The 27,665-nt window shown below is 45.8% G+C and overlaps 1 protein-coding gene across 2 annotated transcripts in view; it reads right to left on the minus strand.

Moving 5' to 3' along the window:
- Smoc1 (SPARC related modular calcium binding 1) overlaps positions 1-27,665 on the minus strand; it is a 155,509-nt gene that overhangs the window by 65,968 nt on the left and 61,876 nt on the right. For both annotated transcript variants that reach the window (XM_038337263.1, XM_038337262.1), the window contains exons 2-3: positions 12,127-12,292; positions 10,760-10,872 (exon numbers count right to left, since the gene is read on the minus strand). In XM_038337263.1, the coding sequence (XP_038193191.1) occupies positions 10,760-10,872; positions 12,127-12,292 (279 nt within the window). The remainder of the gene's footprint in view (positions 1-10,759; positions 10,873-12,126; positions 12,293-27,665) is intronic.

Below are 27,665 nucleotides of genomic sequence, written 5' to 3' on the forward strand. Positions count from 1 at the left end.
AAACTATCTACTTGCTGCTGCCAAGAAATGGGTCCTACCACAAAAGACAGACAATACACTAGGGTGAAAAGATAGAAAAAGATATTTCAAGCAAATGGACCTAGGAAGCAGGTAGGTGTCATTATCTATTTGAAAAGAAAATAGGCTTTTAAAAAAACTAAAAAGAAAAGGTCACTCTGCACTGACTAGGAGAACATCCATCAAGAGAACATCATAATTCTAAACATATACGTCTAGAACATAGTGCACCTAATTTCATAAAACAAATACCATTACATGTAGTTACAAGTTAATCCCAGCACAGCAGTAGTAGGGGGCTTCAACACCCCAACTCTCTCCAATTGACAGGTCTTCTCAACAATAACAAAAGAGAAATATATTAATTAAAGGACATCATAAATCAAAGGGACTTACAGAAATCTACAGAACATTCCATCTAAACAGATTACACACTTTTTTTGGCAGCCCATGGAACTTACTCAAAATAGATCACAAATCAAGTCTTAACAGCAAGCAAAACCCTAGAGCATACACAAACTCACGGAAACTAAACAAGACACTATTGAAAGAGGATTGGGTTCTTGACGAAATCAAGAAGAAAATGTTTAAATTCCTAGAATCAAATGAAAATGAAACCACAGTATACTGAAATCTGTGGGACACAGTAAAAACAGCCCATGAAGAAAGTTCACAGGTCTAAGTGCCTACATTAAGAAATCACGACTTGGATACAGTCACTCCGTCCTTAGGCATCATAAAGACCCTCTTTACACCTAGAGCAGTGGTTCTCAACCCATGAGTTGTGACTCTACAGGGGCTGCACATTACGATTCATAACAGTAGTAAAATTACAGCTATGAAGTAGCAACAAAATAATTTTATGGCTGGGGGGTCACCACAACATGGGGAACTGTCTTAAAGGGTCGCAGCATAGGAAGGGTGAGAACCTCTGGATAAGGGGACAATGACCTTAAGGGAGTGGAGATACAAACGGGGAAAGGAAAGTAAAAGGAAATGGGTTTAAGTACAACCCCTAAGGATGTTGGAGAATGTCTTCCAGAAACCTACTATTCTATAAGCTTCATACATACAATTACATATATTTAATATATTAAACAATGTATTTTAATTGGAGTTACCCCACACAGAGGAGTCTGTTCATTCAAAAGCCATAGGCTGACAAATAGAAAACACAGCACCAAACATGGAATACCTTCCCTCCAGTCGTAGGACAGTTGTAGTCCAGAATCAGAAGGTAGAAAGAAATCATTAAGATCAGGGCATCAGTCAACAAAATGGAAACAAAGCAAAGGCAAACTCAAAGACTCAGTGAAATGAAATCTATTCTCTGACAATATAAACAATATTGACAAATTCTTGGCCAAACTAAGCAAAAGGGAGCAAGGAAAAACTCAAATTAATAAAATTAGAGATGAAAGGGGAACTATTACAACAGATACCATTGAAATTTAGGAAGTCATCAGATTTTACCTTAAAAATATATATTCCACTAAACTGGAAAATCTAAAAGAAATAGATTAATCTCTAGGTGACTATTAAATAACCAATGAAATGAAATAACCAAATGAAACCAAGATGAGCAGTATCAACATATCTATAATAGGAAATGAGATTGAAGCAGGAATGAAAACAGATCTCCCAAAAAGCCCAGGCCCAGGTGGATTCACTGATGAATATCACCAGACCTTCATAGAACTAACACCAATACTTCTCAAACTATCCCATAAAACTAGAAAGGAAGAAACACTCCTAAACTCTTCTGACAAAGCTAGTATTGCCCTGGTACCGAAAGCATATAAAGATGAAGCAAAGAAAAAGGAAGGAATGAAGGAAAAGAAGGAAGGAAGGAAGGAAGGAAGGAAGGAAGGAAGGAAGGAAGGAAGGAAGGAAGGAAGGAAGGAAGGAAGGGAAAACTATAACTTCCCTGATGAACTTAGATGTAAAAATTCTCAAAAAAGTGCCTGAAACTAAGTTTATTCACCATGATTTTATTGTCTAGAATTGACTTTATTCTAGAAGTCTAGAATTGACTTTATTCTAGAGATATAAAGATGATTTGGATACATGTAATGTCAATAAATGTTACAAGGTACATAAGTGAACTCAAGGACAGATGCCATATGGTTGTCTCAATAGACATGGAAAAGACTTCCGACAAAATCCAACATCCCTTCATGTTAAAAGTCCTGAAAAAACTCAGAAGAAGGAATATAACTCAACATAACAAATACTACATATGACAAACCTATAGCCAACTTTATCTTAAGTGGAAAAATTAAAAGCATTTCCACTAAAATCAGAAACAAGTGCACTGTCTCTGATTTTATTTGATGAAGTATTAGAGTCTTATCTAGAACAATAAGATAAGAAAAGCAAATAGAGATAACCTATTTTATAAAATACTATAAAACCTACTATTTTATAAGCTTCGTACATATAATTACATATATTTAATATATTAAACAATGTAAGTAAGAAAGGAAGAAGTTAGAGCAGATGATGATGTGATCCTACACTTAAAAGATCCTGAAGATTCAGCCAGAAAACTCTTAGAACAGATAAACAGTTCAGCAAAATGTCAGGATACAAAATTAACATGCAAAAAGCAATAGCTTTCCTATATACCAATGACAAACATACTAAGAAAGAAATAAGGAAATAATTTCATTTGTAATGGTCTCAAAAAATTTAACAAGGAATAAAAGATGTAAAATATCTCTACAATGAAGCTTTTAAAACACTGAAGAAAGAAATTAAAGCAGATCCTGGGAAGTACGAAGGCCTCCTCCATGTTCATGGATTAGTAGAATCAGTATTATGAAAATGTCCATCCTCCCAAAAGCAAGGTATGTATCCAATACAATCAGATCAAAATTTTACTGTGCTTTTTCACTATCTGAAACCTCATTTGAACAAACAAAAGACCCCAGGCAGTCAAAGCCATGCTGTTTAAAAATAATACAGCTGGAGGACTCACCATACCTGATTGCAAGTTATACTCCAGAGCTATGGTAATAAAAACAGCATGGCACTGGCACAAAAACTAGACACATACATCAACAAAACAGAGAGAGGACCAAGCACAGGACCATGCAACTATAGCCATTTGGCTTCCAGAACAGATGTCAAAAACACACATCAGAGAAAAGACAGCATCTTCAAAAAAAAGAAAAAAGATTCTAAGAAAACTGGATACATGCCTATAAAAGAATGAAATGAGATTCTTATCTCTCACCCTGCACAAAAGAAAAAAAAACAACTCCAAATAGGTCAGGGAATTCAGTATAAGACCTAAAACATTTCTGAAACTTTTAGAAGAAAGAGTGGGGAATACAATTCAAGATGTAGGCATAGCTGGGAGTTTTCTGAATAGAACTCCAATAACTCAGAGTAAGATTAATAACCAGCTAATGGAATTTCATGAAATTAAAACGCTTCAGTATAGCAAAGGAAATGATCAGCTGTATGAAGAACCTGCCCCAGAATGGGAGAATATCTCTGTCAGCTCTTCATACAACAGAGGCTTAGTGATGAGAGTGTACAAAGGACTCAAGAAGTTAAACATCCTGAAAACAAACAACCCAGTCAGAAAACCAAGCCAGTTGGCAACACCAGCATGGATGGGAAGGAGCCCATGGGGCCCCACCCTAGTTGAGGAGCTATTGGTAACTGATGGATGCTAGGGAAGGGGGAGTCAGTTCTCTTCAGAGGTGTGGCCACTCATAAGTTACTGTGTTCATGCAAATAGCCCCAATTGGATTCAGTGGTTTATAAAAAAGAAAGGAAGGAAGGAGGGAGGGAAGGAAGAAAGAAAGAGGGTAGGAAGGTGGGAGTGGCCATGTTGAAGGGCCTAAAGGGAGCATGAGGGGGGTGGTTGAGGTTGATTTAGTCAAGATGCATTGGGTGTGTGCATTAAGTTGTCGAAGAACAAGTAAGAAAAAATATTTAAAAAATAAGACAAAATAGACCTTTTGGCCCAGAACATACCTTCCAAAAATCTTATCCCTGATTTTCCAGAAATCATCCCTTTATACAAAGAAATAAAAATATAGTAGTTTTTAAAAGAAGCCATATTCAACTTAGCTTAAACGAGGCTCACAATATAACTAAAGAAATGTTATAGCCGGGCGGTGGTGGCGCATGCCTTTAATCCCAGCACTCGGGAGGCAGAGGCAGGCGGATTTCTGTGAGTTCGAGACCAGCTTGGTCTACAAGAGCTAGCTCCAGGACAGGTTCTAAAGCTGCAGAGAAACCCTGTCTCGAAAAACCAAAAAAAAAAAAAAAAAAAAAAAAAAAAGAAAGAAAGAAATGTTATAAAATAACGTTCACTATTGTGCTACTTTGTCCTGAATAATGACAAATTACTCCATAAACCAAAAGGTCCAGAGGGTCACAGACTTAACAGTCTCTATTTTAGGAGGATGCGATCTCTCGTTTTATCTTCCTGCCCTATATATTTCTGTATCATTGGCTCTCAGAGTGTAATACATTTCCTTTAAAAAACGCTACTGTTTAGAAAAGAATTCAACATTCTTTTCAACATAACTATGAAAGAATTCTTCTAGGAAATAATTAAACACCCATGCATATACGCATGTGTCTACAACACATATTTTACGTCAGGCAATGATGTGCCCGGCCATAATTTGTCTAGACAATCCTCTGGTATTAAACATTTAGGTCAGTTCCAAGTTTTTGCTAAAAACAAAATTGGAAATCCTTTGTCCCTAAATATTTTCACAAATTTAAAATTATTTCCTTGAGAAAAAATAAAATTATTTCCTTGAAATAAATTCCTAGAAGTAAAATTGCAAGCTCCAAATGTGACCCATTTAAGACTTTTGACCCTATTGCAAAAGGATCCCATTACAAAACAGGTGCCAGCTGACTTTCCCAAGAGCAATATAGGGGTAAACCATTTCCCTCCATTCAACCCTGAATGCTGCTGGCTTCTCCCATTGTTACAAGTTTGGCACACAAAATGATCCCCCTCTCTCTCTCTCTCTCTCTCTCTCTCTCTCTCTCTCTCTCTCTCTCTCTCTCTTCCTCTTCCCCCCCCCATGTGTGTGTGTGTGTGAGTGTGTGTTCCTCTTGGGTATATATGTGTGAGTCAGGTCAGTGTTGTACTGGGTAGTTTTATGTCATTTTGACACAAGCTAAAGTCATCTGAGAGGAGAGAAACTCAGTTAAGAAAACGCCTCCATAAGATCAGGTTGTAGGCAAGCCTGTAGGGCATTCTCTTGATTAGTGATTGATTTAGGAGGACCTGGCCCATTGTAGGTGGTGCCATCCCTGGGCTGGTGTCCTGGGTTCTATTAGAAAGCAGGTTGAGCAAACTATGAGAAGCCAGTAAGCGGCACCCCTCTGTGGCCTCTGCATCAGCTCCTGACTCCAGGTTCCTGACCAATTTGAGTTTTTCTGTCCTGATTTCCTTTGATAAGGAACAATGCTATGGAAATGGAAGTCAAATAAACCCTTTCCTCCCCAAGTTGCTTTGGTCATAGTGTTTCTTCACAGCAATAGAAACCCAAATTAAGACAGATATCTTCTGCCTTGCTTTTTGAGATAGGGTCCTTTGTTGGCCATACTCTTGCTGAGTAGGTTGGGCTGGCCAGCCAGTGAGTCTTAGGGACCCTTCCACCGCCGGCATCCCAGGGCAAGAATTACCAGCGCACCATCACGCCCTGCTTGTCATCCAGGTTCCTGGGAGCAAACTTAGGTCCTCATGCTTCCAAAGCAAGTGCTTTTACTCACTTAACCATCTCCCCAACACTGTCCCCATTTGATTGATATAATTTAATACATAATATTAATAATTTTAATTATATAACTTAATGAGTAGAGAAGATTACATCATTCCTATATTTTTTTTTACTGGCCATTTTCATTCATTTTTTTAAAATATTTATTTATTTATTATGTATACACTATTCTGTCTGTGTGTCTTCCTGCAGGCCAGAAGAGGGCACCAGACCCCATTACAGATGGTTGTGAGCCACCATGTGGTTGCTGGGAATTGAACTCAGGACCTTTGGAAGAGCAGGCAATGCTCTTAACCGCTGAGCCATCTCTCCAGCCCAATTCATTTTTTTTATGGTCATACCAGGGACTGAACCCAGGACCTGATGCACGGAGCAAATGCCCTTCACCACGTGACATCCCAGCCTTGGTTACAGGCTGTAGCATTACCAAGACTGTTGGTATCTCTTGACCCCATTTGACTAGGGTTTTTTTCCTTTCCAATTGCAAGCGATACCTATCTAAGACCAGTTCTTTGTCATTAAGGTTAATGTGTATCACTTCCTTTCATCTTAAGGTGTTTGTAAGAAAAAAATGTAGCTGGTTGTGGTGGTGCATGGAGGTAGGATTTGTTGAAGAAGGCAGAGGTGGGAGGATCGTGAGTTCGAGGTCAACCTGGGCTACACCTTTTTTAAAAATTAATTTGTGTTTGTTTTCTCATTAACGAATGCATCCTGAACTCTAGTCAACAGACTCATAAGTGGACTTCGAAAACATGAACCTCCAGCTACACACACACGCAATCTTTACACAGTTACTTTGTCGCGTGGCTTGCTATCTTTTCTGCATAAGGCAAGGGTCACATTTTTTAATCCCTCATAGCAACCAGCACACAGCCCAAAACACAGCAGAGCTCAGAACGCCTGCCTGCCTGGAATAAAAAGATATTGTGTCTGGAGATTTGCTTTGAAGAAACTCAGTTTAGGACGGGAGATGAAAATGGGGCAAAGATGAAACAGAATTGGCCATGTGTCAGTCACTGTTGAAAGTGGAGATGGGTACATGGAGCTCATTATACTATTATGCCTCCTCTTTTGTACTTTTTTAAAATTTCCATAATCAAAGGGCTTTTTTTTAAAATGTGTGTTTGATTGATTGGGCAACAAGAGAGGGAACTTGTGGGCTAACAATGGGGGTGAAAATGAAATGCATATGCATCAAGGCCGCTTCTGCACAAAACCATCCCGAGCCCCGAAGTTAATCAGCTTGAGTACAAACCCCTTCTAGCTCAGTGACCTCAAACTGCTGCTCTCTCCCTCCGAAACCCAGCCCTTCTTTATACAAAGGCGTTAATCACTACGGAGAAAAGTAAGATCGGCGAGTATAAAACCCTGGCTGGCACCAGCACACTCAACAGTGACCATCATTGTCATTCGGTGATGAATGACGCTTGGCAAACTCCCGCCAGCACTTCCTGATGGTGGCAATTCAACTCCCGGTCACCACAGATTTCAGCTAAACCACTTGGGCAGTAGACAAACACTTGACAGAGACCTTGGTAGGAACAGATACTAGGAATTATGTCCCCGGTACCCAGAGAAGAAATAGACACCACCACCATGAAGGACAAAGCCTGGAGCAACTGACTTGACTCCAGGTCCCCAAAGAGCTGAACCCACATCTCAACAATGCATTCCAGAAACCAAAGAGACAAAGCACTTCCAAAATAGGTTTGAATTTTTGAACATATACTGACATCACCCCCCCAGGGGAGTGAGAGGGTTCATTAAAGTGCTTCAATCTTGCAAGTACAAGGTCCTAAGTTTGACCACAGGGCCTGCATAAGAAGGCTAGACACAGTGACATGCCCTTGTGACCCCAATGCTGTAGGGGCAGAGAGATAAGCAGATCCAAGGGCTGACAGGCCAGCCTAAGCTAACTGGTGAGTTCCAGGCCAGTGAGAAACTGCCTCAAAACCCAAGGTAGATGTTTCCAATAAGAACACCACTCAAGGTTTCCTCTGGACTGCACACACACATGCACACACATACATGTACAACCATACACCCATGTGCTTGCACACACACATGCCCACAAAGCACATACATAACCATGCACATGTGTACCTGCCCAAACACATAAACACATACACTCAAAAATACCTGTGCCTGCATGGGAACCTCAGAGTTAGATTTCGTGGTCTAGGATTGCCCTAAGTACAGCGATGAACATGCAACATCTCTGCTGTAAACAAAGACGAGCCGTCCGTGTGTGAGTTGAGGTTGGGTGTAGTGAGGAAAGAGGACAAGGGGAGACAAAGGAAGAAGCCACAGAGTCCCCATATGAGTCTCATTAACGCTAACTCAGTCATGTGGCCTCCAGCTGTGCCTCATGCCAGATAAAGCCAGTCCCCACCGAGTCCCACCATTCTCTCCTTGTTCTTCAGGAGAGTGACATCTGTAACAATTCCCAGGACCACAGAATGCTACTAACTCCAGGAAACAGACATGCCAATATCCTAAGGAATATTAGAGCAATGGAGCTTGTCTCTGGGCTTTGGTCTTAGGGGGATAAAAGGAGCTGGTTGAGTGATGGCGGGCTGTGGGGGAAGGAGACAGACACCTCTCTCGCTGTGCTCATCCGAGTGGTTGAATCGCACTCAGAATGGCAGTTCTGTGAAGATACTGCAGCATCTTTGATGGGGTGGGGGGCGCGATACTTCCATTTAATCACTCGAGCCGGGATGATCTACTGCCTGGCCGTCGAGCTGTCCACCAAGGTGAGTCAGCCTGAACTGTGGACACATGGCAATGCTTAGCCTGTCACACGAGCCACGGATACCTGACAGTCTGCACTCCAGGGCGCTCTCATTTAGCAAGTCAGCCCGGACTAATCTGGAAGTTCCTTTCCTTAAGCAAACACCACCTGGTAGGGCCTGGCCTCGCCAGAACAAAAGCTGGCCAGTGGCTGTCTGTCATGAGACAGCAAACACTTCAGAATCAGGAGGGCAGAGGTCAACCACTCCCATAAGCAACACATTCAGGACTAAGCGAGCCTGAGATGGGAGAGAGCAGCTGCACCCAGCTCTGCCCCCCGCCCCTGCCCCCATCACCTTTCTCCTGCAGGTCTCAGCCCAAAATGAACCTCAGGAAGGTCTGATTTCCCCTCTGAGGGTATGGCTTCTCAGATGCACTTTCAAATACAGACAGAGGTCACCACCTTCTATTTTCTAGAACAAATAGGAAACTTCAAAATTGATTAAATAAAAGGGGGGAGGGCTCATGAATCTCCAAGCTTGGGAAGCTTCACCCAAAGGTTTTGGGTGCCCTCCCCCACTCTTAAGTAGTGTCGGCCATGAGACCTTGGGGAGATCTAAGTTGGAGACCCACAGTAGAGATGGGAATCACAAGGATGCTGATAAATACATGACTCCCATATGTCCCAAGTATTTCCCTTGTGTAAGCTTATTTAATCCTCCTCACAGCCTTACAAGGGAAGTAGAATAATAACCACTAATAATAGTAATATGTCATGCAGAACATAAGAGTAATATATAATGCTCATGACATCATAATAATGTATCACATATGTATAACAATCGTGCAGATAATCGTCTCTGTTTTTTTCAGATAAGCACCCTGAGAACCTAGGTGACTTGCCTGTGCGAGCTGGCCTCCAGCCCAGACAGTCAGCCCCAATCAGGCAAGGGCACCAACCACGGCCCTAGACTGCATCTTCCTGGTGCCCTCCTCAGAGTCTCATCTGAGTCTGCCAGTTCAGAGAGCAGCAGAACATAGAGATCCTTGGATGTGCTCTGGGCTTGAACCCAGCTCTCCCCTCCAAGGCATGACGGTGCATTCATCTTCCATAAATAGGGATAATGACGCTACCTCCCATGGCTGTGCAAAGCTTTAAACAGGAAGTCAAAACAAGCACCTCACCCAGGGCTGATGGCCAAGGTCACTTTATCCCTGTGCTCTCTCCAGCCTGACTGGTTACAGGTTTCAGTCAACTGAGACACATTAACAACGTCGAAGTCCAAGCCCCCACAAATCATCCCTCTATGTTACTACCCAAGAGGGTATTGGTCTGAAATCAATAATGCCCTAGACCTTACCAAGAAGTGAAATCTGAAGCTTCTTTGACCAGGCCCACCCTGTGTCCCCCCGCATCCAGAATTACAGAGAAGCTTTTAAAACCCCAAAGTTGTCACCTCTAACTCTGAAAGGGTAGATTCTCTCTAAATGGATCAGAGGGCCCTGAGGTGAGGGGCGGGGCAGGCACAGGGACAAATCTCCAACCTGACTAAGTTTACTGTGTCCTGTGACTCTCCCTACTCCCCGGGGGCCCTAGGGAGCAACCTAGACGCTTTCTGAAGAGGTATCTTACCGCCCCACAGCTGCTACGAAATGTATCCTCCCCTGCTTTTACGCAAAGCACTAGCCAGGAAACCAAGCAGGAGACGTGGGACTACGGAAAGAGTATTTGAGCATCTCAGCGCCTGCGCTTGGACACACACGCCGTCCAGGAACCCCGGTACACTTGGTGCTCAAAGAGGGCGCTGTTTCGTTCAAGGTGGGTACATGACAAGAGCGTGTGGAGGGGCAGCAATAAATAGTGCAGGGAATACTGGGGCTGCCTGTAGAAACTGGCAGGGATGAGAGAAAATAATCAGCCCACATTTGACAGAAGAGAAAAAAAAAAAAAAAACACGCAGGTCTGGCCCTCAGAAACGACAGCCAGCAGGGAGGACGAGGACCCAGCCATGCCAGTTTCCTGGCTCAGACTCCTATGCATCTTGTCAGGGCCCACTGCCAGTTGGCGCGAGGAGCGGCGTGGAGGGCCCACAAGGGGAAAGACAATACAGAAGGGAGCTGAAGAGCCACTCGCCCAGCCCTTGGCAGAAAGTGAAGGTGCCAAATGACCCTAGTGCTCTCCGGACATCTCCCTTCTGCCTCAGTCCAGCAAGCGACCCGAGAAACCCTTCTGAGAACCTCACCTGCGTAAAGGAGCCGTCCTCACCACACTCTGGGACAAACACAGCCTCCTGAGGCTTCTTGGCCTGTTCCAAGGCCTGAGCCCTCTCCAGGCGACACTTGCTCTGGCCAGCATCTAAACGGGGAGAGGAGGACATCGTATGTTTCCCTTGGATTCTACACAGAAGCCAGGGCCCAAAATGGCTGCCCCATGGCAGGAACGCTGAGCAAAACCCTCCGCCTTGGGGAGGGGCGGCATGCCACCAGCTTGATCAGCAGTGAGAGCACAGGGCCTGTGCCCAAGATGGCCACTCGAGCTCACCGTCCTCTTAATGCAATACTCGGAAAAGTAGAAGAGAAGCAAGCTTATTGGCCCAGGCTCTGCTTTTCTCTCTCTCTCTCTCTCTCTCTCTCTCTCTCTCTCTCTCTCTCTCTCTCTCTCTCTCTCTCTCTCTCTCTCTCTCTCTCTCTCTCAAATGTCCCTTTGCCCATGGGGTGAGGGGTGATTTCCATTTCCAGTCATCTTCCCAGGCTCTTCTAAAACTAATAAATCCAGGAACTGGGAGAGGAGTGTGACGGTGCACACCTGTAATACCAGTACTAGGAAGGCTCTGATGGAAGGCCTGGAGTTAACCTGGGCTACACAGTGAGTGCCAGGCTGGCCCGGGCTACAAAGCAATGCTAGCGCTCGCTTTCTTGAGAAAAATCAAATGTCTGGAACAGCCTGCTAGCCCTCTGCATTTCCTATGCTGGCTTTAGGCAATCGGGGGCCACAAGCTCAAAATATCTACGGGACTCGGGAAAGCAGCACAGATTACGTCTGAGAAGGATCACATGCAGTGCTCAGAAACCCGAAGGAGGGTTGAGGATTGTAGCGAACCAGAAAGCAAGCTCTGCTTTAGGGACTGCAAGTTCCTCAGCTCTGGCTACGTGTTGCTTTGCTCCAACAAACCTGATAGTACCAGACCTGATGACTTTGGAAGAGAGGAATAGAAAGCCAGATTTGTTGCTGTCGTTGATCTCCCAATTTTATAACTGTTATCTCAAATACTTTCCATGCTTTAAAGCAGTTCAAACAAAACACTTCCATGAACCAACGATTTGGAATCCCTACCCCAGGGCCAGCAGGAATGTACTTGGTCTCCATCTTGAAATAAAACCATAAACAAGACACTGGCCAGAGAGACCCTCGCTCCTCACTGGTGGCAGTGTCTGAAGCAGGGAAGTGTTCATCTCTTCAGGCACAGCTCCCTTGCTCCCCTCACACCGATGGAAGGCACAGAGGGACAGAAGAGTAAGCCAAAAGCATTCAAGCTCTAATAAGGATATCATGCCGCAGGAGCTGCAGCCCCAGCTGGCATCCTTTGCTGGCTGAGTGCCGGTCACTCACCTTTGCATCTCCCTCGATGGACCACGCCCAGGGCTGGGTCCCGACACTTGGCCCTCTGGTACTCACACATGGACTCATAGGACCTGCCATCAGAGGCACAGATGGGTTTGGGTTGAGTCCTGGAGCAGTGGAGGTTGCATTGAGGATCACGGTCACTTATGAGAAACTACATCAAGAGAAAAAAATGAAATGGCACAGAGGTTATTTTTGCAAGAAAAATAGGGAGAAACCCACGGCTTACAGTATTGGCTTGTCCTTAGTAAGCAAATTCCAGATAAACCTTGCTATAAAATCCCAGAGACACAGGAACCAAGCAGACACCAAATCTATCTGACTGAGGTTTCCTGTCACATCCTAAGGATAGTGAGGTCCATTCACTGCCCATAAACAGGCTGTGCCAAGGGAGCCACATGCAGGATCTTGTCAGACTTCACAACTATCCTGACTCTGTAGATAGGGAAAACTGCAGCCCGGAAAGATGTGACTGGACCAATGTCACTCAGCTTGAGGAATGGGATCTCAGCCCAAGCCTAAATCTGTGGGAAATAAAATCAAAGTTGTGACCTGTAAGGCCGTCATCCTCTCCACCTAAAGGGATGGCTCTCACAACCACTATTTAGGATTTTCCTTAAAATCAGAACTCACTCTCCAATTTCTGTGCAGAAAGCTTCATGTATTAAATAATAGCAATGAACCCCAAATCTATTGTCTGCCATTGCTCTCCAGGGGAGTACATATAAGCTGAGTGAATTTCTGGCAGAAAAGTACTTCTTGATTTCAAAACTGGCAATGATAATAGTCAGCCTGAGAAACAGTGAGTTAACCAGAAATCTTTAGGATCGGGATTCTCAGTCACCGTCAATAAACCCTATGTGCGGTGCTCCCCAAGTTCTACAGTGACCTACAAGTAACTACAAAGTGCTCACCGCTCCTCCTACCAAGCTGCAGGATCCAATCTAAAGCTGAACTGCTCTCAGCTATTTATATAACCAGTTAAAAACTGAGAGAGTGATGTTTGTAGAGGTCACTATGTCATAGAGCTAGGTTCTTGCAGCTTCTTGCAGAAATCCCTCCATGATCAGCACATGTGAAAAGCACAGGAAGAAAGAAAATATCCCGGGCACAGGAAGTGTGCGTGGATAAACCTTGGGATGAGTGTGATCCAGTTGTCAACTGACTGCAGCTGTCAGAGATGAAAATGAGAAGGATCACCCAGCTGAGCCCGGTCCTGAAACAGTCTGGAACTGGCCCTACAAATCCACTGTTTGGAGCTGGTACACTCTGTGGTTGTGCCATACAGTGATTAGTAGCAAGACTGAGAAGCACATTTGACAATGAATCTTCCAGACTTATCAAACCAGAGGGTTGTCAGTGTACCAACATTAACAGCTGTGATTGCTCGAGTACAAGCTGTGAACTTTTCCACCCAGTGGCCCTGATGAGGCCAGCTGGGCCTGGAATGGGACCCACAGCAGAGCCCTGGGCCAACACTGTAGTCCCATGGTTCTCAACCTTCCTAATGCTGTGACCCTTTAATACAGCTCCTCATGTTGTGGTGACGCCCAACTATAAAGTTATTTCCTTGCTACTCCATAACTGTAATTTTGCTACTGTTATGAATCATAATGTAAATATCTGATCTATGGGATAACTGATATGCAGCCCCCAAAGGGGTCATGACCCACAGGTTGAGAACCCCTGCTGCTGCAAGCTCTCTCAGTAGGACTTGAAGGCAAGGTCATGAGCACACGTGGGTATGGGTACTGTTGGTGTTAACTGAACAACTGTACCAGGTGCACAGATGGTGGAAGGTGTGGGTACAGGTCTGTCTCGATGTACTGTGGTCCCACTGTGTGAAGCAAGCAAATAAGAGCCTGAACACTTTCACAGATCCACAAAACGCAAATGCTAGCAACAACTGCCCACCACATATATCTGATGAACTCCGGGGTGTCCATTGGTCCACAGAACACATCCCAACTGAAGAGTCCCACCAGGACCCTGTACGAGGGTGTGACTCTCAGCGCAGGAAGGCAGCAGTGAGGAGGGACAATGTGGTTTGGCATCTCAGAAGCTTTGGTTGCCACACTGAGTGTGTCTTAATGGGGGTGGAGGGAGCCTCGGCCTCTGCCTGCCATCCTCGCCCTGGATCCCTGCTTAAAACCCTTGAGGTGTCCAGCTACCACTGGGACAGATCAGGGATGCTCCAGGTTGACAGTATACGACCCCGGGGCCCCTCCCTAGCCTCTAGCCAGCTCCATTTTCAGAGGTGCCCCCTCCTCCATCTAGCTGCTCTCACCCTGCTCTGCCTTTGGGCTCCACCTTCTTTTTTCAGAGGCTTCTTCAATGCTCCCAGGCAAGGAGAGCCCCCATCACAGTCTCTCACAACTCCTGCTTCCTGTCTCGTCCGAGATGAGGAATTATTTGTGTGACTTGATTGGCAATGGGATCCCCAACTTGGAGCTTCAAGACAAGAATTTAATCTGTTTTGCTGGTAAACACATCCTAGCATCTAAGCGCAAGGCTTGACTCTTTGTGAAACCAGTATAGCCAGGAGAGGTACTTCACACGTGGAATTACCTCAGAACTGAGTTGTATAGCACTAGGCCTAGCCTCCCCTCCCAGGTTCCAAACACCAGGCTCTGAGCCCTGACTTCTTCTAGCCATGTCTTTTCCTCTAACCTCCCCATGACAATGCAGCAGCCAGAGGTGGCCCAGGGCTCTCTGTTTTGATGTCACCTCAGAACAGAAGGCTCTTGAGGGCAGGATGATCGCATGTGAGGCTCTCAGTTGTTGACTTGGAGCCGGATTTTTGCAGCAAGGTGGGTATTCCGGCCTGCTGTGTTGGTCTGTAGTGTGAGTGGCAGTGTGGCCTGGCAGTTGGGAGCATGGAGACAGACCATGGGCAGAGATTCCAGCACCCACACAGACACTGTTGAGTCTTGGGGGAGTTGCCTGTGTTTTCTGGCCCCGCGACAATGTTTTCTCATCTGCCAACAATGAAGATACTAACATATCTGCCTTGTGTTACTGTGAGGATCAAATTAACTAACAGCACCTAAATCATATGTAAGCTTTTGCTCATCTTTGAAATTTAAACAGTGTGGTTTTCCTTTTAAGAGAACACACCAAGGGAGAGACAAAGTTTCTTTTTAAACCAGCAGAGGTTCCCTTGTCTGCTCTGCCGCTCACAGAAGACAGCTACAGGCGTCACCGTGGCATTGAACTGCAAGTCATAAATTCAGGTTGGAAATGGCTTGTTCGGAGCCAAAAGAGATGCAGGGCAGCTGTGCCAGAGACCAGCCTGACAACAGGGGAGCACTCTGTGTGCAGACAGACAGGTTACAGAGCCTCTGAGCCCCACCTTCCCGGCCCATGGAGGTGGTCTCGGTGTCAGTAGGGCTCCCACAAGATTCCTGTCTCAAATTTACTGGCCCCGGGGGTGCTATAAAATCTTCAGGGACAGCATAGGGCAGTGGCTAAAGACCATCTTCAATCAACTGTAGACCCTCGTTTTTGTGTGTTTTGGGAACTGTGTGTATCTGTGACTGCTTTCAAAACACAGGCTGAGCTCTATAAAATGGGGTTTTAACAGGGTACCTCTACCCTCACAGAAGAGAGCACCCTTCATCCTCCAATACTCAGAACAAGGTGGTCCTCCCATCGGCCTATTTACTCTGTAGCCAGGAGGCCGGGGTGAGGAGGGACACTAGACACTAGTGGAAGAAGCAACACACTCAACATAGCCCCTCCTTATAGTGACCTTCCACTCTAGATTAAGATGCCAGGCAAGCAATTACCACACAACATGTGAGCCATGAAGCTAAGAGGAGGTATGATCCTAGAAGCTTGCAGTACTACAAAGGCACACGGTTCCAAAGAATTTTTCTTGATTATTCAATGCTCTGTGTCCTTGCCAATCTAATACAATGGCCACAAAAAGCACATGATACATAGCAAATGCAACTAAGGAACCAAACACGTAATTGTGCTTAATTCCAGATGACTATGCGTGGATAGTAGCTACCTTATGCAAAAGTCCAGCCATGAATAAGTAAGTCAGGAGGAGGAGGATGGTCCTGAACTGAGTTTTTGCTTGAGTTTTCTGAGACAGGGTCTCATTATCATCACCCAGTCTGACCTTGGCCTTGCATTCTCCCTGCTTCAGCCTCCTAGGTATGCAGGACCATATTCAGTCTCAAGTGAGTTTTTCCTAGAGCCAGGCTAAGACTCACTGAACTAAAGCAAAGAAAGATCTTGACAATAATTCCTGCATTCTGAAAATGGACAGTAACTTGTTTGCCATAGTCCAAACAAAGTCACAAGGGTAGCTTTTCTCCCATCCTGCAGGTCACAGGAGGTACAGGCTGAAAACAGTGAATAGAGCCATGTCTACGGTCAGTGCACACACAACACACACAACACACACAACTCACACAACACACACTCAGAAGAATTGAAGCAACTATCAATGATTGGCAAGAATTTTGGTGATGGCAGCAGGGTCAATTATTCTCCCCCAATGATCCAAACACTTAGTCATTTCCTTTAAGGATGAAAACTATTGGGAAAAATAAAAACCCTCTTTCCTAACCAAGAGACAAGAAAAGCAAAGTAATAATGATGTTAAATATGATTGCACAATATAGAAACCAACAAAGGGGGCCAGGACAATTGTGCAGCTGGAACTGTCACTCCCACCCCTCTCCCTGGGGACTGGATAATTCCAAACATTTTGTGTGGGGCTCACACTTGCAAAGGGGGACTGACACTTGACATCCACATAAACAAGCCACCCTTCCTGTTAGAAAAGCTGCTCGCCAGGGATTTCCTCTGCCGTGGGGAGGAATGAGGACAAAAATCAAGGCTGCACCCATCATCCCTTCCATCTGAAATGCACAGTCGCTGGTCCCTGCCTTTGGTCTCCAGCAGAGCAGAGTCAAAAACCTCAGCCGCAGCTTCTGCCTGAAGAGACCACCCCAGCACCGCAAGCTGTGTCAGACTTGACTGGCTGCCAAGCCTTCATGACAATGTACTGAACAACAGAGTCAGCCTAAGGCTCGGTCTGGGAGATGTTCAATGCTTTCTAATGCAAACAGTTCTCTAGACTTAACATCCACCTGCAATTTTATTATTTTATCATCATTGTGTTGTGTAAACACGTGTGTGCATGTGTGTGTGTGGGTGTGTGGTTCTGGAAAAACAGAAAGCACTCTTAACCACTGAGCTCTCTCCAGCCTCATACCCCAGCTAGGTTTTTAAACAGGTGTTTATCTGATATCAGAGATGGTTTTTCTGTTTTTCTCTGCCATTAAAGAGGTAGCAGAAGCCATACTAAACAATCCAGTCAGTGGGTTTGGGAGCATTACAGAGAAGGAGTGACATTTCTCCTTGTAATAGCATACTCAAATATCACAAACTAAGTCCCAACTAATTTGAGGCTTTTTCCCCCCTGAATTCACATATAGCGCAGCTCCTTTTCGTTTCCTTTTTCCATTGTTAGAAAGCAAACTACCCCTGCATTTAATAGCTCTGGACAATTTGTTGCTCATAACTCTGCAAGCTGGCAGGGCTCAGCTGGGAGGTTCTTCTGCTCCACATAGTAGCAGCAGAGGTAGTGAGCTTGATTGCGTTTGACCAGGAGCTTGGCCGATGCTGGACCATGCACTGCGCTTCCCCCTTGCTGACCTTATCTGGGATGTCTGGAAGAGCCGAGGGCTGGCTAGGACTTTCTCATCCATCGTGACTCATTTAGTCCTTTATGGCTCACCTGTTTGACTCTGACCCCAGTCTTCCCTGCCCACTAAGTTCCAGTTCCACACTGCCCCTGAAGTTATCATCTAAGCATCAAACAGAATCGTAAGAGAGATAAGCAGGCACTTGCTTCCACACATGACAACCTGTCAGTCTCTGGAACCCACGTGATGGGAGAAGAGGACTCCACGGGTTGTTCTCTGACCTCCATAGGCATGCCCCCTCCCACATATATCAATAAATAAACTTTAGTGAAATAAAATTTTAAATAGCAAACGCTTTCATATTTTGAGCATTAGCATCCTTGGAGATCTTACTGCACTGTGATCATGACCTATCAAAAACCCTCAACCCTGCATTAACATTGATCAGCTTACATATCTATAAAAGACTGAGCCTTATTTCTCTTTGTATATGTAAGGAATAGCACAATGTCTAACCCAAAGCAATTGCTCAATACGTGTCTGAAGACTAAACAGATAAATATCAAACTTCAACCTAAAATGCCATAGATAAGAAGATCCTTTCATGTGTGGCCTTGCTGGAGGAGGTGCATCACTGAGAGAGGGCTTTGAGATTTCAAAAGACTTGTGCCATCCCACATGCCTTTCTATCTATCTATCTATCTATCTATCTATCTATCTATCTACCTATCTAGCATCTATTTATGTATCTCTCTCTATGTATATATATATATAGAGAGAGAGAGAGAGAGAGAGTGCCATGTCTGCCCGCCACCATGCTCCCCACTCCAATGGTCATGGACTCTAATCCTCTGGAACTATAAACCTCAAATAAACACTCTCTAGAATAGGAAGAAGAGGAAGAGGAAAGAAAGAAGAGGAGAAGGAGGAGGAGGACAAGGAGAGGAGGAGGAAGAAGAAGAAGGCAGGAGCTGCTCCTTTCCATCACTTACTGTAAAAAGAGATGTTTCTTGTCTAACCTAAAGTTTAAAGCTTTCAAATGTACAGACAGCTCTTTCCTTTCTTTTATATAACATCTACCCGGGAAGGAAGTCCATACCAAAACAGTGTCACCACCACCACCCCCAACCCCGCAATAATTTAAGAAAACAGAAAACTCCCAAGTCACTGAAAAGGTATGTGCCATTGTGGCAGAGACAGTGTGCCTGTCCCAAAAGCAGAATCCACTAGGCAGTCATGAGATTCAGGTTCCGTGAGCATGGCCTCACTCTCCTCACGGAGACCTGGGAGAAGTCTCTGCGCCATCCTGGACGAGATACGTCTCACCCTCGAGTTAGGCTGAAACCTGAGCTAGTCATGGCTACTGAGCCTGAAATGAGTCTGTGTCAGGGTGGAAAGCCGACAATTGCGCAGCCAGCATCATTAGCACGCTGGCTTCTCTGGCAGCTGCTGGACACGTGCATTTGGTTGAGAACAAGGGCCAGATGGTGAAAGAGATTCCTTTTTAAGTCAGGTTTTTGATGCGCTGAACTCACTTTTCCACAGATGCAGACAATAACAGGGAATTATCTATGTCTGCAAGGGCCCACTTTACCTTCCTGGGAGGAAGGGCAGGTGACCAATCCTACCATGTGCCTGCTGGGTAAATGAGGAGCCCATCACAGTCACAGGACAGCTGGATTGCTCCTTCCTGCCTCAGGACCCTGCACATGCTGAGCACCCTCCTGAAACGTGTCTCTGCCTCACAGACTCCCACGCCCTCCTCTTCGCCCAGGACAAATGCCGCTGCCTGGGGGCAAGCCTCCATATTGCCCTCTCCTCTTCACTGGGGCCTGTGAGCAAATGACCCATATGACTGTACTTTTCTTGTACACCAGGTTGAAAACTCCCCACAAGTAGAACCTACGATCTGGGTATCACGCCACTGGTTGCCCACTATCCAGCAGGAAGCTTACCCTAACAGGCCTTACAGAAGCATTCACTGAGTGGATGAATGGGGAGAAGAGTGCACACGAGAGAACTAAGTCAGTCAGTAACACAGTCCCCTAGGTCTGGTGTTAGCGGCCCAGACTCTTTCACTTCACACCACTGGCACCCTCGGCGCTCAGGGTAGGATTAGCAGAGGCCGGCCAAGGGGCAAGAAGCCATGCTGAACTCTTGATTGACAGAGAGAGGAGGGCGGGGCTTTGGAAGGGAAAGGGGCTTCCTTAAAAGAGGAGTGTTTTCCTCAATGGTCACCTCAAGATTTTAGCATTTCTTGGTGGTAAATTTGCTATTAAAAAGGAAAATGGTCCTCTTGGAGTGAATGCCTGGAACAAAAGGGCAAGCACTAAGTCAGAGAAACTTACTATAGAAGCATAGATATACATATACACATACACGTATCCATATACACACACACATATATATAGATACATACATATGTATGTATACATAAATGTGTGATATGTATGTATGTGTATGTATACACACACACACACACACAGAGATACATAGAAAGAGCACTAAAATGAAGTCACCCTATAAAAGGCAACAATGCCCCTACTAGCCAGTACAGGCTAACAAAGAAAATAACCAATTCTGGGAATGATTAGGCTCTTTTAGAGCTATTGACAAGTAAGGTCCCATAGACCCCCAAATATTACAGGCTATTGCTGTTGCCTTTTCTCCAGAACTTGACAGCAAGATTCTAGTGCAGAAGAGATTACATGCTTGAGTCAGAGAACATGGAGAAATCAAACTGGCACTCGACACTACTGGCTAGGTTTCATAGTGTGAAAAGGCCCTAGGCATGCTCCCAGGGGACAAGACTAATCATCAGTCTTATCCAACTAGGGACCCTGCAAAATGACAATAATGACTGGCACGGGTGCAACAGTGGCATGAAGATTACGGTAGAGACAAACACTTTCAAACTGTATTTAAGTCCTGCTGCACAAAATGAAAGCCATGGCTGACAGCATTACTGGGCCAAGAAACAGAATGTAGATGGGTCGTAGGCCCTAGAAAAGAACCTACTGCTATCACCCCCCCTAAATGTATATAGTATTAAGCTGACACCTAATGACACAGGCACTGTACCCATAGACTAATGCATTTCTCAACCCGCATCAGAAAAGCTTCTATTTGCAGTAGACGGTGGTTAACACAGGGGCTAGTGAACCTGCAGAGAAGGCTCAACCCTAAGTGGGGCATCTAAATCACTCTCTCCTCCCAAGGCTGCAAAATCGTTGCAGAAGAGTGGATGACGACAAAGGAACTTTTCTAGACGTGGTAAGGCAGTGATACATAGAAACTCCCAACAGTGGTAACAGCATGTACAAGATTTGTGCAAACTCAAGTCAGACCCAATCCCCGCCAAGGAGAAATGCTTTGGGCATAATTACACCTCAAGTTGAGGAGTTATTGGCAATTAACAGCTACTGGGAGAGGAGAGTCAGTTTGGTTTGATTTGGTCTGATTTGATTTGGTTTGGTTTTTAAGAGTGTAGTCCCTGGTAGGTGGGTCACACTCCAGTGAAAAACCACACATCCGGGAGTGTATATGCAGCACAAACTGGACTGGTGGGCTTTTCTGGAAAATGAGAACACAAAGTTGGGTGGGTAGAGATGTGGGAATGGTATGGGTCTGGGCGTTGAGGTCTGTAAGCTGAGAGAGGACTAAATGGGACCAAACCACATTGTACAAAATGCTCAAAGTGGGGTCCAGCTGCCATCTCCTCTCCTCCAGCCAAAGGACCAGTCGCCTCTCACCCCTTGCTCCTCCATCTGTAACAGCAGACCTTGGCTTCTTCCTCTGGGGCCGCATCACTGAGACAAAGAGCAGCCTCCTGTTAAAACATCACTCACCTACCCACTATCAGATCCGTCATCCCCGGTAAAAATTCACACCCCCACTTCAGCAAGCTCTCGCTCACCCTTCCCTGACCCCATGGCCACTGCATTTACACAGGTGCAAAGGAGAGCGCTGGCCGGCAGCTTCAGAGTAGGGCCGCTGGAGATGGAGGAATGGCGATAAGAGAGGTCAAAGGGAAGGGGAGGTCTGGTAGCCTGCTGCTCTGCTCTTCCTCCGTGCACCTCCACCACCAACCTGACAACAGTACACCCCCATTAAAGGGCTTTTCACACTGCTGAGGGAAAGCAGACACCACACACACACACACACACACACACACACACACCTCTCCAGCTGTGGGGCAGCTGGAACCACTTCTGTTGTTTTAGCCAGGAGAGGCCTGACCTTTGTCACCCCACCACCACCCCCTCCCCAAGGGAAGAATTTAATGGTCGCTTCACCCACCCAGCTAGCTTCCCTACTCAGCTGTGACCATCAGAGCCAAAGGGAAGAAGACACTTTCACCAGGGGACACCAGGGAGGACAATGTGGGGCTCAGCAGATTCGAGCAAGCAGCTAGGAAGGACCCTGGATCTAAAATGGCACCACGTTGCAGCTTATATCTACCACTTCTGTACCCCACAAGCCATACCCCATGCCAGCCACAAAGGCAGTATACATGTAATGTGGGCCAGGACTTCGGTCGTCAGATTTCCAATGAATTATTATTCTAAGTGAAAGAAGACAGAATCAAAATCAACAGAGCAAATGACTCTATTTCTACAATATCCTGGAAAAGGCCAAACTAAGCAGACAGAAATCGGATCAGTGATTGCCAGGACCTGGAAAAGAAGGAGGGTGGAAATGTTCTCTCTCTCTTGATGGTGCTGTTTGCTATACCAGCTATGGATTTATTAAAATCCACAGAAGGGCATGCCTAAAAACAACAATCGCACTGCAGGTAACTTACATGTCAATAAACAAAAGGAAGAAAAACATAAAACACAAAACTAAATAAAAATAGTTCCTAAGAATGTTGGCTTTGAAAGGCCCCTCAGAGCCCCCACCACTGGCACTCAGAGAAGCTTCTAGACATCTCCATCCACATCCTTTAATCACAAGGCATCACACTACATACACTGGGGATTATGAAAATAAACAAGAATGCAGGATCTGGGCCCAAAAGCTGATAATCTACTTGCAAAGGCTGACATGGGTTCAGCCAACTCCATGGGAACTGTAATTTTGAAACCAGCATCCAGGAGGCAGAGACTGGTCTCAAGCAGACAAAACAACACGATGGGATGCCGAAGATCCAAGACCCCAGCTAACTCTTCCAAAGGAGAAGAGGGGGGAGAGGGAAGTAAGAAGGGAAAAGAAGGTATCTGGTCAGCAAAGAATTGCTAGGTGTCTGTAACATCCCTTGGCTTCACTGAGTGCTGGGGACAAAGCAGCTGCCTGGGTTCTGGAGAGTCCCCCATGAGAGATTAATTCAAACTGGAAAGATTTGGGAGGATTTCTTAGGGATGGTGTTGAAACCTGGATCATGAAGGGGTTCAACAAGTAGAGTTGTCAAAAAACCTGAAGTAATGGGAACAAGGAAGGGTAGAGCAAGTTGATTTCAAGCTACAGTTCAGAAATGACCTTGTAGGGAAGAAGTAAGACTCTAAAGCCATGTTGAGCATGGCATTCATTTTACAGGGCTCTAAAAACCCAAAGCTGCCTCTTTTTATTTCACCTTTAAACAACTGACAGTCATGGAAGGGAAGTAAAGGACCAGATTAGATCGGAGTTCTAGAAATATCCAGCAGGACCAGGAAGAAATAACAAGGAGGTTAATAACAGCAAAGGGAGAAATGAAAAGAATGGAGTTGTGCTTGGGCTCATGAAGTGTCAAACCTGAAGCCACAGGCAACCTCCAAGAGCCTCAGAGTCGCCATAGCAAGTCTGACTTTTGAAGCCTAATGTGCTGCCATCTCCCTCGGAGCTGGTTATCTCAGGCTAAAAAGCAATGCACCAGGAGGAATCTGAAGCCACCAGTCATCCTAAGAGCTCTAGAAACTGAGCAGCTATCTACAGAGGAAGGGTCTGCTGTCTCCTAGGCAACGCTTTCATCGTTCCCTGTGGGGCTTCCATGAGGCTAGGAAGGGAACGATGGGATGCTATCAGCCTGCCTTTTACAAGGTGAAAAGAGTCTCACAGCCTCAACTCCCTCTGGGTTTCAGTCTCTGTGCACCAAAAGGGCATCAAGCCTTTTCGTCACAGAAGCAAAGCATTTGTTTTGTTTCCTGATCACCATCCCCAGTCACTAACTACCTAGTTAAAAGGCCCAGTCACTAAATACCAGCCAACAGAACTCAAGAAACAAGAGCCGCAAAAAGCCGTGTGCCAACCCCCTTCTCGTAGCTCACTCTTCCGATGGCACAAATAAAAACTCGTGTTTCAAATCAAATAAACAGAGGGCAGAACCCAGGACCCAGGTTTTCTAATCCCATCAGACCACGAGCACCAGGAGAAGGTTATGATTAAAGTGAGTGCATGAGCAGGGAGCCATAGGGCGGTCGTGTACTTGGGGTCATCCAAGAGATTGTGGGGATACAAGGGAGGACTTGACCTTGTGGGGGGCAGAGACCAAGAGGACAATGAAGGTGTTCCTGAGGGCCTGCTTTGTTCTAAGAGCTCTGCCCTTGATCCCTATGACACACACCTGGCAATGAGGGCTTGCTAAATTGGCACTATCTCTCCAGATGGCAGGAACAGCTTATTCAACCATGGCTAGGGCTCCTTACAAGGTTATCCTGAGAACGGCAGCAAGCGCTGCCCAGTAATGTGTTCCAAGGCTCCCTGGAGCATTACAAAGAAATACCTACCATGCTACTGGGCATCCAGACTGCTGGCAACACTGGGCAGCATCGCTTGTCCCTGCTGCGCCATGCTCTATCCTACCACCATTGTGTTTACTCCCAGTGGTACGTAACATGTGTTTCACACCTGGGAGACAACGGGTTTAGTCAGGACTAACAACCACAACCAGAGCTGATCCCAATCCAGCTCAGTCCTGAGCAGGGACTGAGCCCTGCAGCTTGGAGAATTCAGAAAAAAACAGTATTGGTTACATGGGGAATAGACACTATTACATGGGAATAGAATCTGAGCAAAGTAGGAGGTATGGAAGCCTAAAGGGGTGTTGAAAAGATTAAAGACCCATTGAGAGACTCTGAGCACCCACAGAGCTGTCTCAGCCTACGTGACAAAGAGACACAGAAATGATGTAGAGCCCTGTCCCCACCTCGGCATGAAGTCTAGGCCACTCTGGCACCTGAATCAACAGCTTTAGCAGCGGCTGTAAGTAGTTCCCCCCGCATATAACCTATACATTCTTATAATGGTACAGCCAGCAATGAGTGTCCCTTGGGAAACGGGGAAAGGTGTGACCCGTTTGTGGACGTGTCTAAGTCATCTCAAAGTAAGGAACAAAAGGACTGTTTGAACAACTGAGAGTCTTGAAATCTTTGCAATTTGGAATAAATGTCAGTGTAGCACTATGTTGTAACCACAAGTTGGAGAGATAAAAATACCAGCAGGAAGAATAGTTGCCAAGGGAGCCCAGGTCTACTTCGCAGGCTATGAGATTCAGACAGGCAGCCTTGGATGTAGGAAGAACTTGCCAGAGCCCTGTGTAGGAAATACTCAAGCCATCCACAAAGTCAGAGCCGTTTTCAATGCAGAAATAAGCTCTCCAAAATGACTGCATGGGAAATAGTTGTTGTGCTTCCGGGATGACTAGGAAAGAGAATGCCCCAGTAACTCACCATGCAGCTGAAAGGCAGCTAACAAGGGTTGCTTCAGAGAGGGAAGGGGAGGGCTGCAAGAGTTAGGAGTTAACAGTCTCACAAATAAAAGGGCCTTTCCATGAACTGAAGCATAGGAATAGCCATTCTATGAACACGTGGCCATGTGTGCATGTGTGAGCACACATACACACGCATATGCATACACACACACACACACACACACACACACACACACGAAATCAGAACACTCAGGGAAAATCCTTTGGGACATCCAAAACAATAGCAATGGAAGTTTGTCTTCCTGTCCTTTGGGGATCTGTGCCCTTGGAAGCAAGCTCTTTGAAGTTGCAATATGGTCCCCACATGAGGTGAAAAGAGACCATATTTAGTGAACCCTCACGACACTCACAGAAGTCACAGATACTACTGGTCCCTTCTTCACTGGGCCAGCCATGCCAGGTGGGTCCCCACCCCATGGTCTTCCTACTGCCAGCCCTAACACAGCAACCGCCCGACAGCGTCCTGTCAACTGGGCCACTTACCCTGAAATATATTCCTTTCCCATCCTGCCCTTGGCTTTCCCAAGTCCACCGCTTGGCACCCTTGGTATCGCTGCTGTCCATTTTCTGACCTGAGAAGGTATGTGTCTGCTCACAAACTGAACGACAAGCCTCTCTCTACCGCTCACTCTTCTCACTGACACAGGGGTCTCAATCGGCCTCACTCCTAGCCCACCACAGTAAAAGACCTGCATAAGTCCTAAACAGAACGGTGAGAGAATACGGGGCAGGGGATCACACTTTTTAAAGCCCTGGGAATGGTTTCATGGTTCTACCATGACTGAATGGAGAAGCTGGTATGCATCCAGTGTCACGGGGTTGTCACTGGCACAGATTTTACAAGGGCGCAATCATGAGGTGCACAGAGAGGCGCATCTTCATATCCACTGCATGGTAGAGTATTTTCACTGGGAAAGGGGATAACTAGGGGGTTGTGCTCTATCCACAGCACTTAAAGAAATCCTCTCACTTCCAGCCCGGAGCCCTGGGGATGACGCTGAGCAAGAGCAGAAGGACGAGAGCAGAAGAGTAAATCCCGGACTCTGCTAGCTTTATCAGGGCTTTCGGCCGAGGGCACATGTGTAAATCTCGCTTCCTTCTCTTGAAATCCCCACAGTCCTCTTAAAACCCTGCGATACTGGAGCCCAGCTTCAGATCACCAAATGCGGGAGCACCTGTGTGCGTATGAACATATGTATACATCCACACGGGCACACCCAAAAGGCCTGCAGAGGCACTAAGAGACAAAAGAGAAGAAACCATTTGGACCATGTGAAACTGCCATGCGCCACAGTAAACCTGGGGCTGTTAGACCATCTCCAGCTGAAAAATCCCCACTGTGTCCTCAGACAAGGATTGATTACAGCTGTCCAGGGCTGGGGTTTGTCTTACTTCACACAAGTGTGAGGCTGTTCTGAGCAGGATAGAAATCCTGTTGACCCAAACTGGGCCAAGGAAAAGTAAATAAAACCATGACCAGTTCTACAGGCAGGAATGGCAGGGGTGGGGGTGACCTGTGGCAATCAAAGCAAACCCATTCCCGAAGAGAAGGAACCATTCTCCCATGCCCTAAGCCTTTGAGTTCTTGGCCAGAGATAGCATCTTTCCTTGAGGAATGGAAACCTGGATGTGTTTGGCGAAGACCTTTTTTAATGTCTTCTAGGCATAGTAACTCGAAGGTTTCCGTTGCCCACAAACAAGGGATTAGACAGCCTGAAGGAAATTAGCTTTGCACTTAGCGGGTCCCATCAGTCAAGCAGTCCCGGGAGGATGAGAAGGCAATGGGTGAGCTGAAGATGCTCAGGGGAGCCTGTGGAGGCATCAGGCAAGACTGACCTCCCCAAGGTTCTGAGTTTCGTTGCTTTCACACACCAGAGACATCAACCACAAAGACTCCATACTGAACATTCTCGAGAAGCTTCCGAAGGAATTCTCAAGCATATTAACCAGGGCAAGTTCACATTACAAAGCTGAAAGTCATGGCAGAGCATCCAACAAACATGGGCTGGATAATTTCTTTGCTCTTCTCTGCCGTCTCCAAGTTTTGTACAACATGCCTTTTGTACAAGGACAAGAGTGGGAGAGACCAACACAAAACTCCAGGCAGGTTGACCCATGCTGCCTTTAATGTGGGTTGCTTCCAAGTCCAATATCTCCTCAACTCTGGTTCACTT

Source organism: Arvicola amphibius, chromosome 7, assembly GCF_903992535.2.
Source record: "Arvicola amphibius chromosome 7, mArvAmp1.2, whole genome shotgun sequence".
In the NCBI taxonomy this organism is placed as follows: domain Eukaryota; kingdom Metazoa; phylum Chordata; class Mammalia; order Rodentia; family Cricetidae; genus Arvicola; species Arvicola amphibius.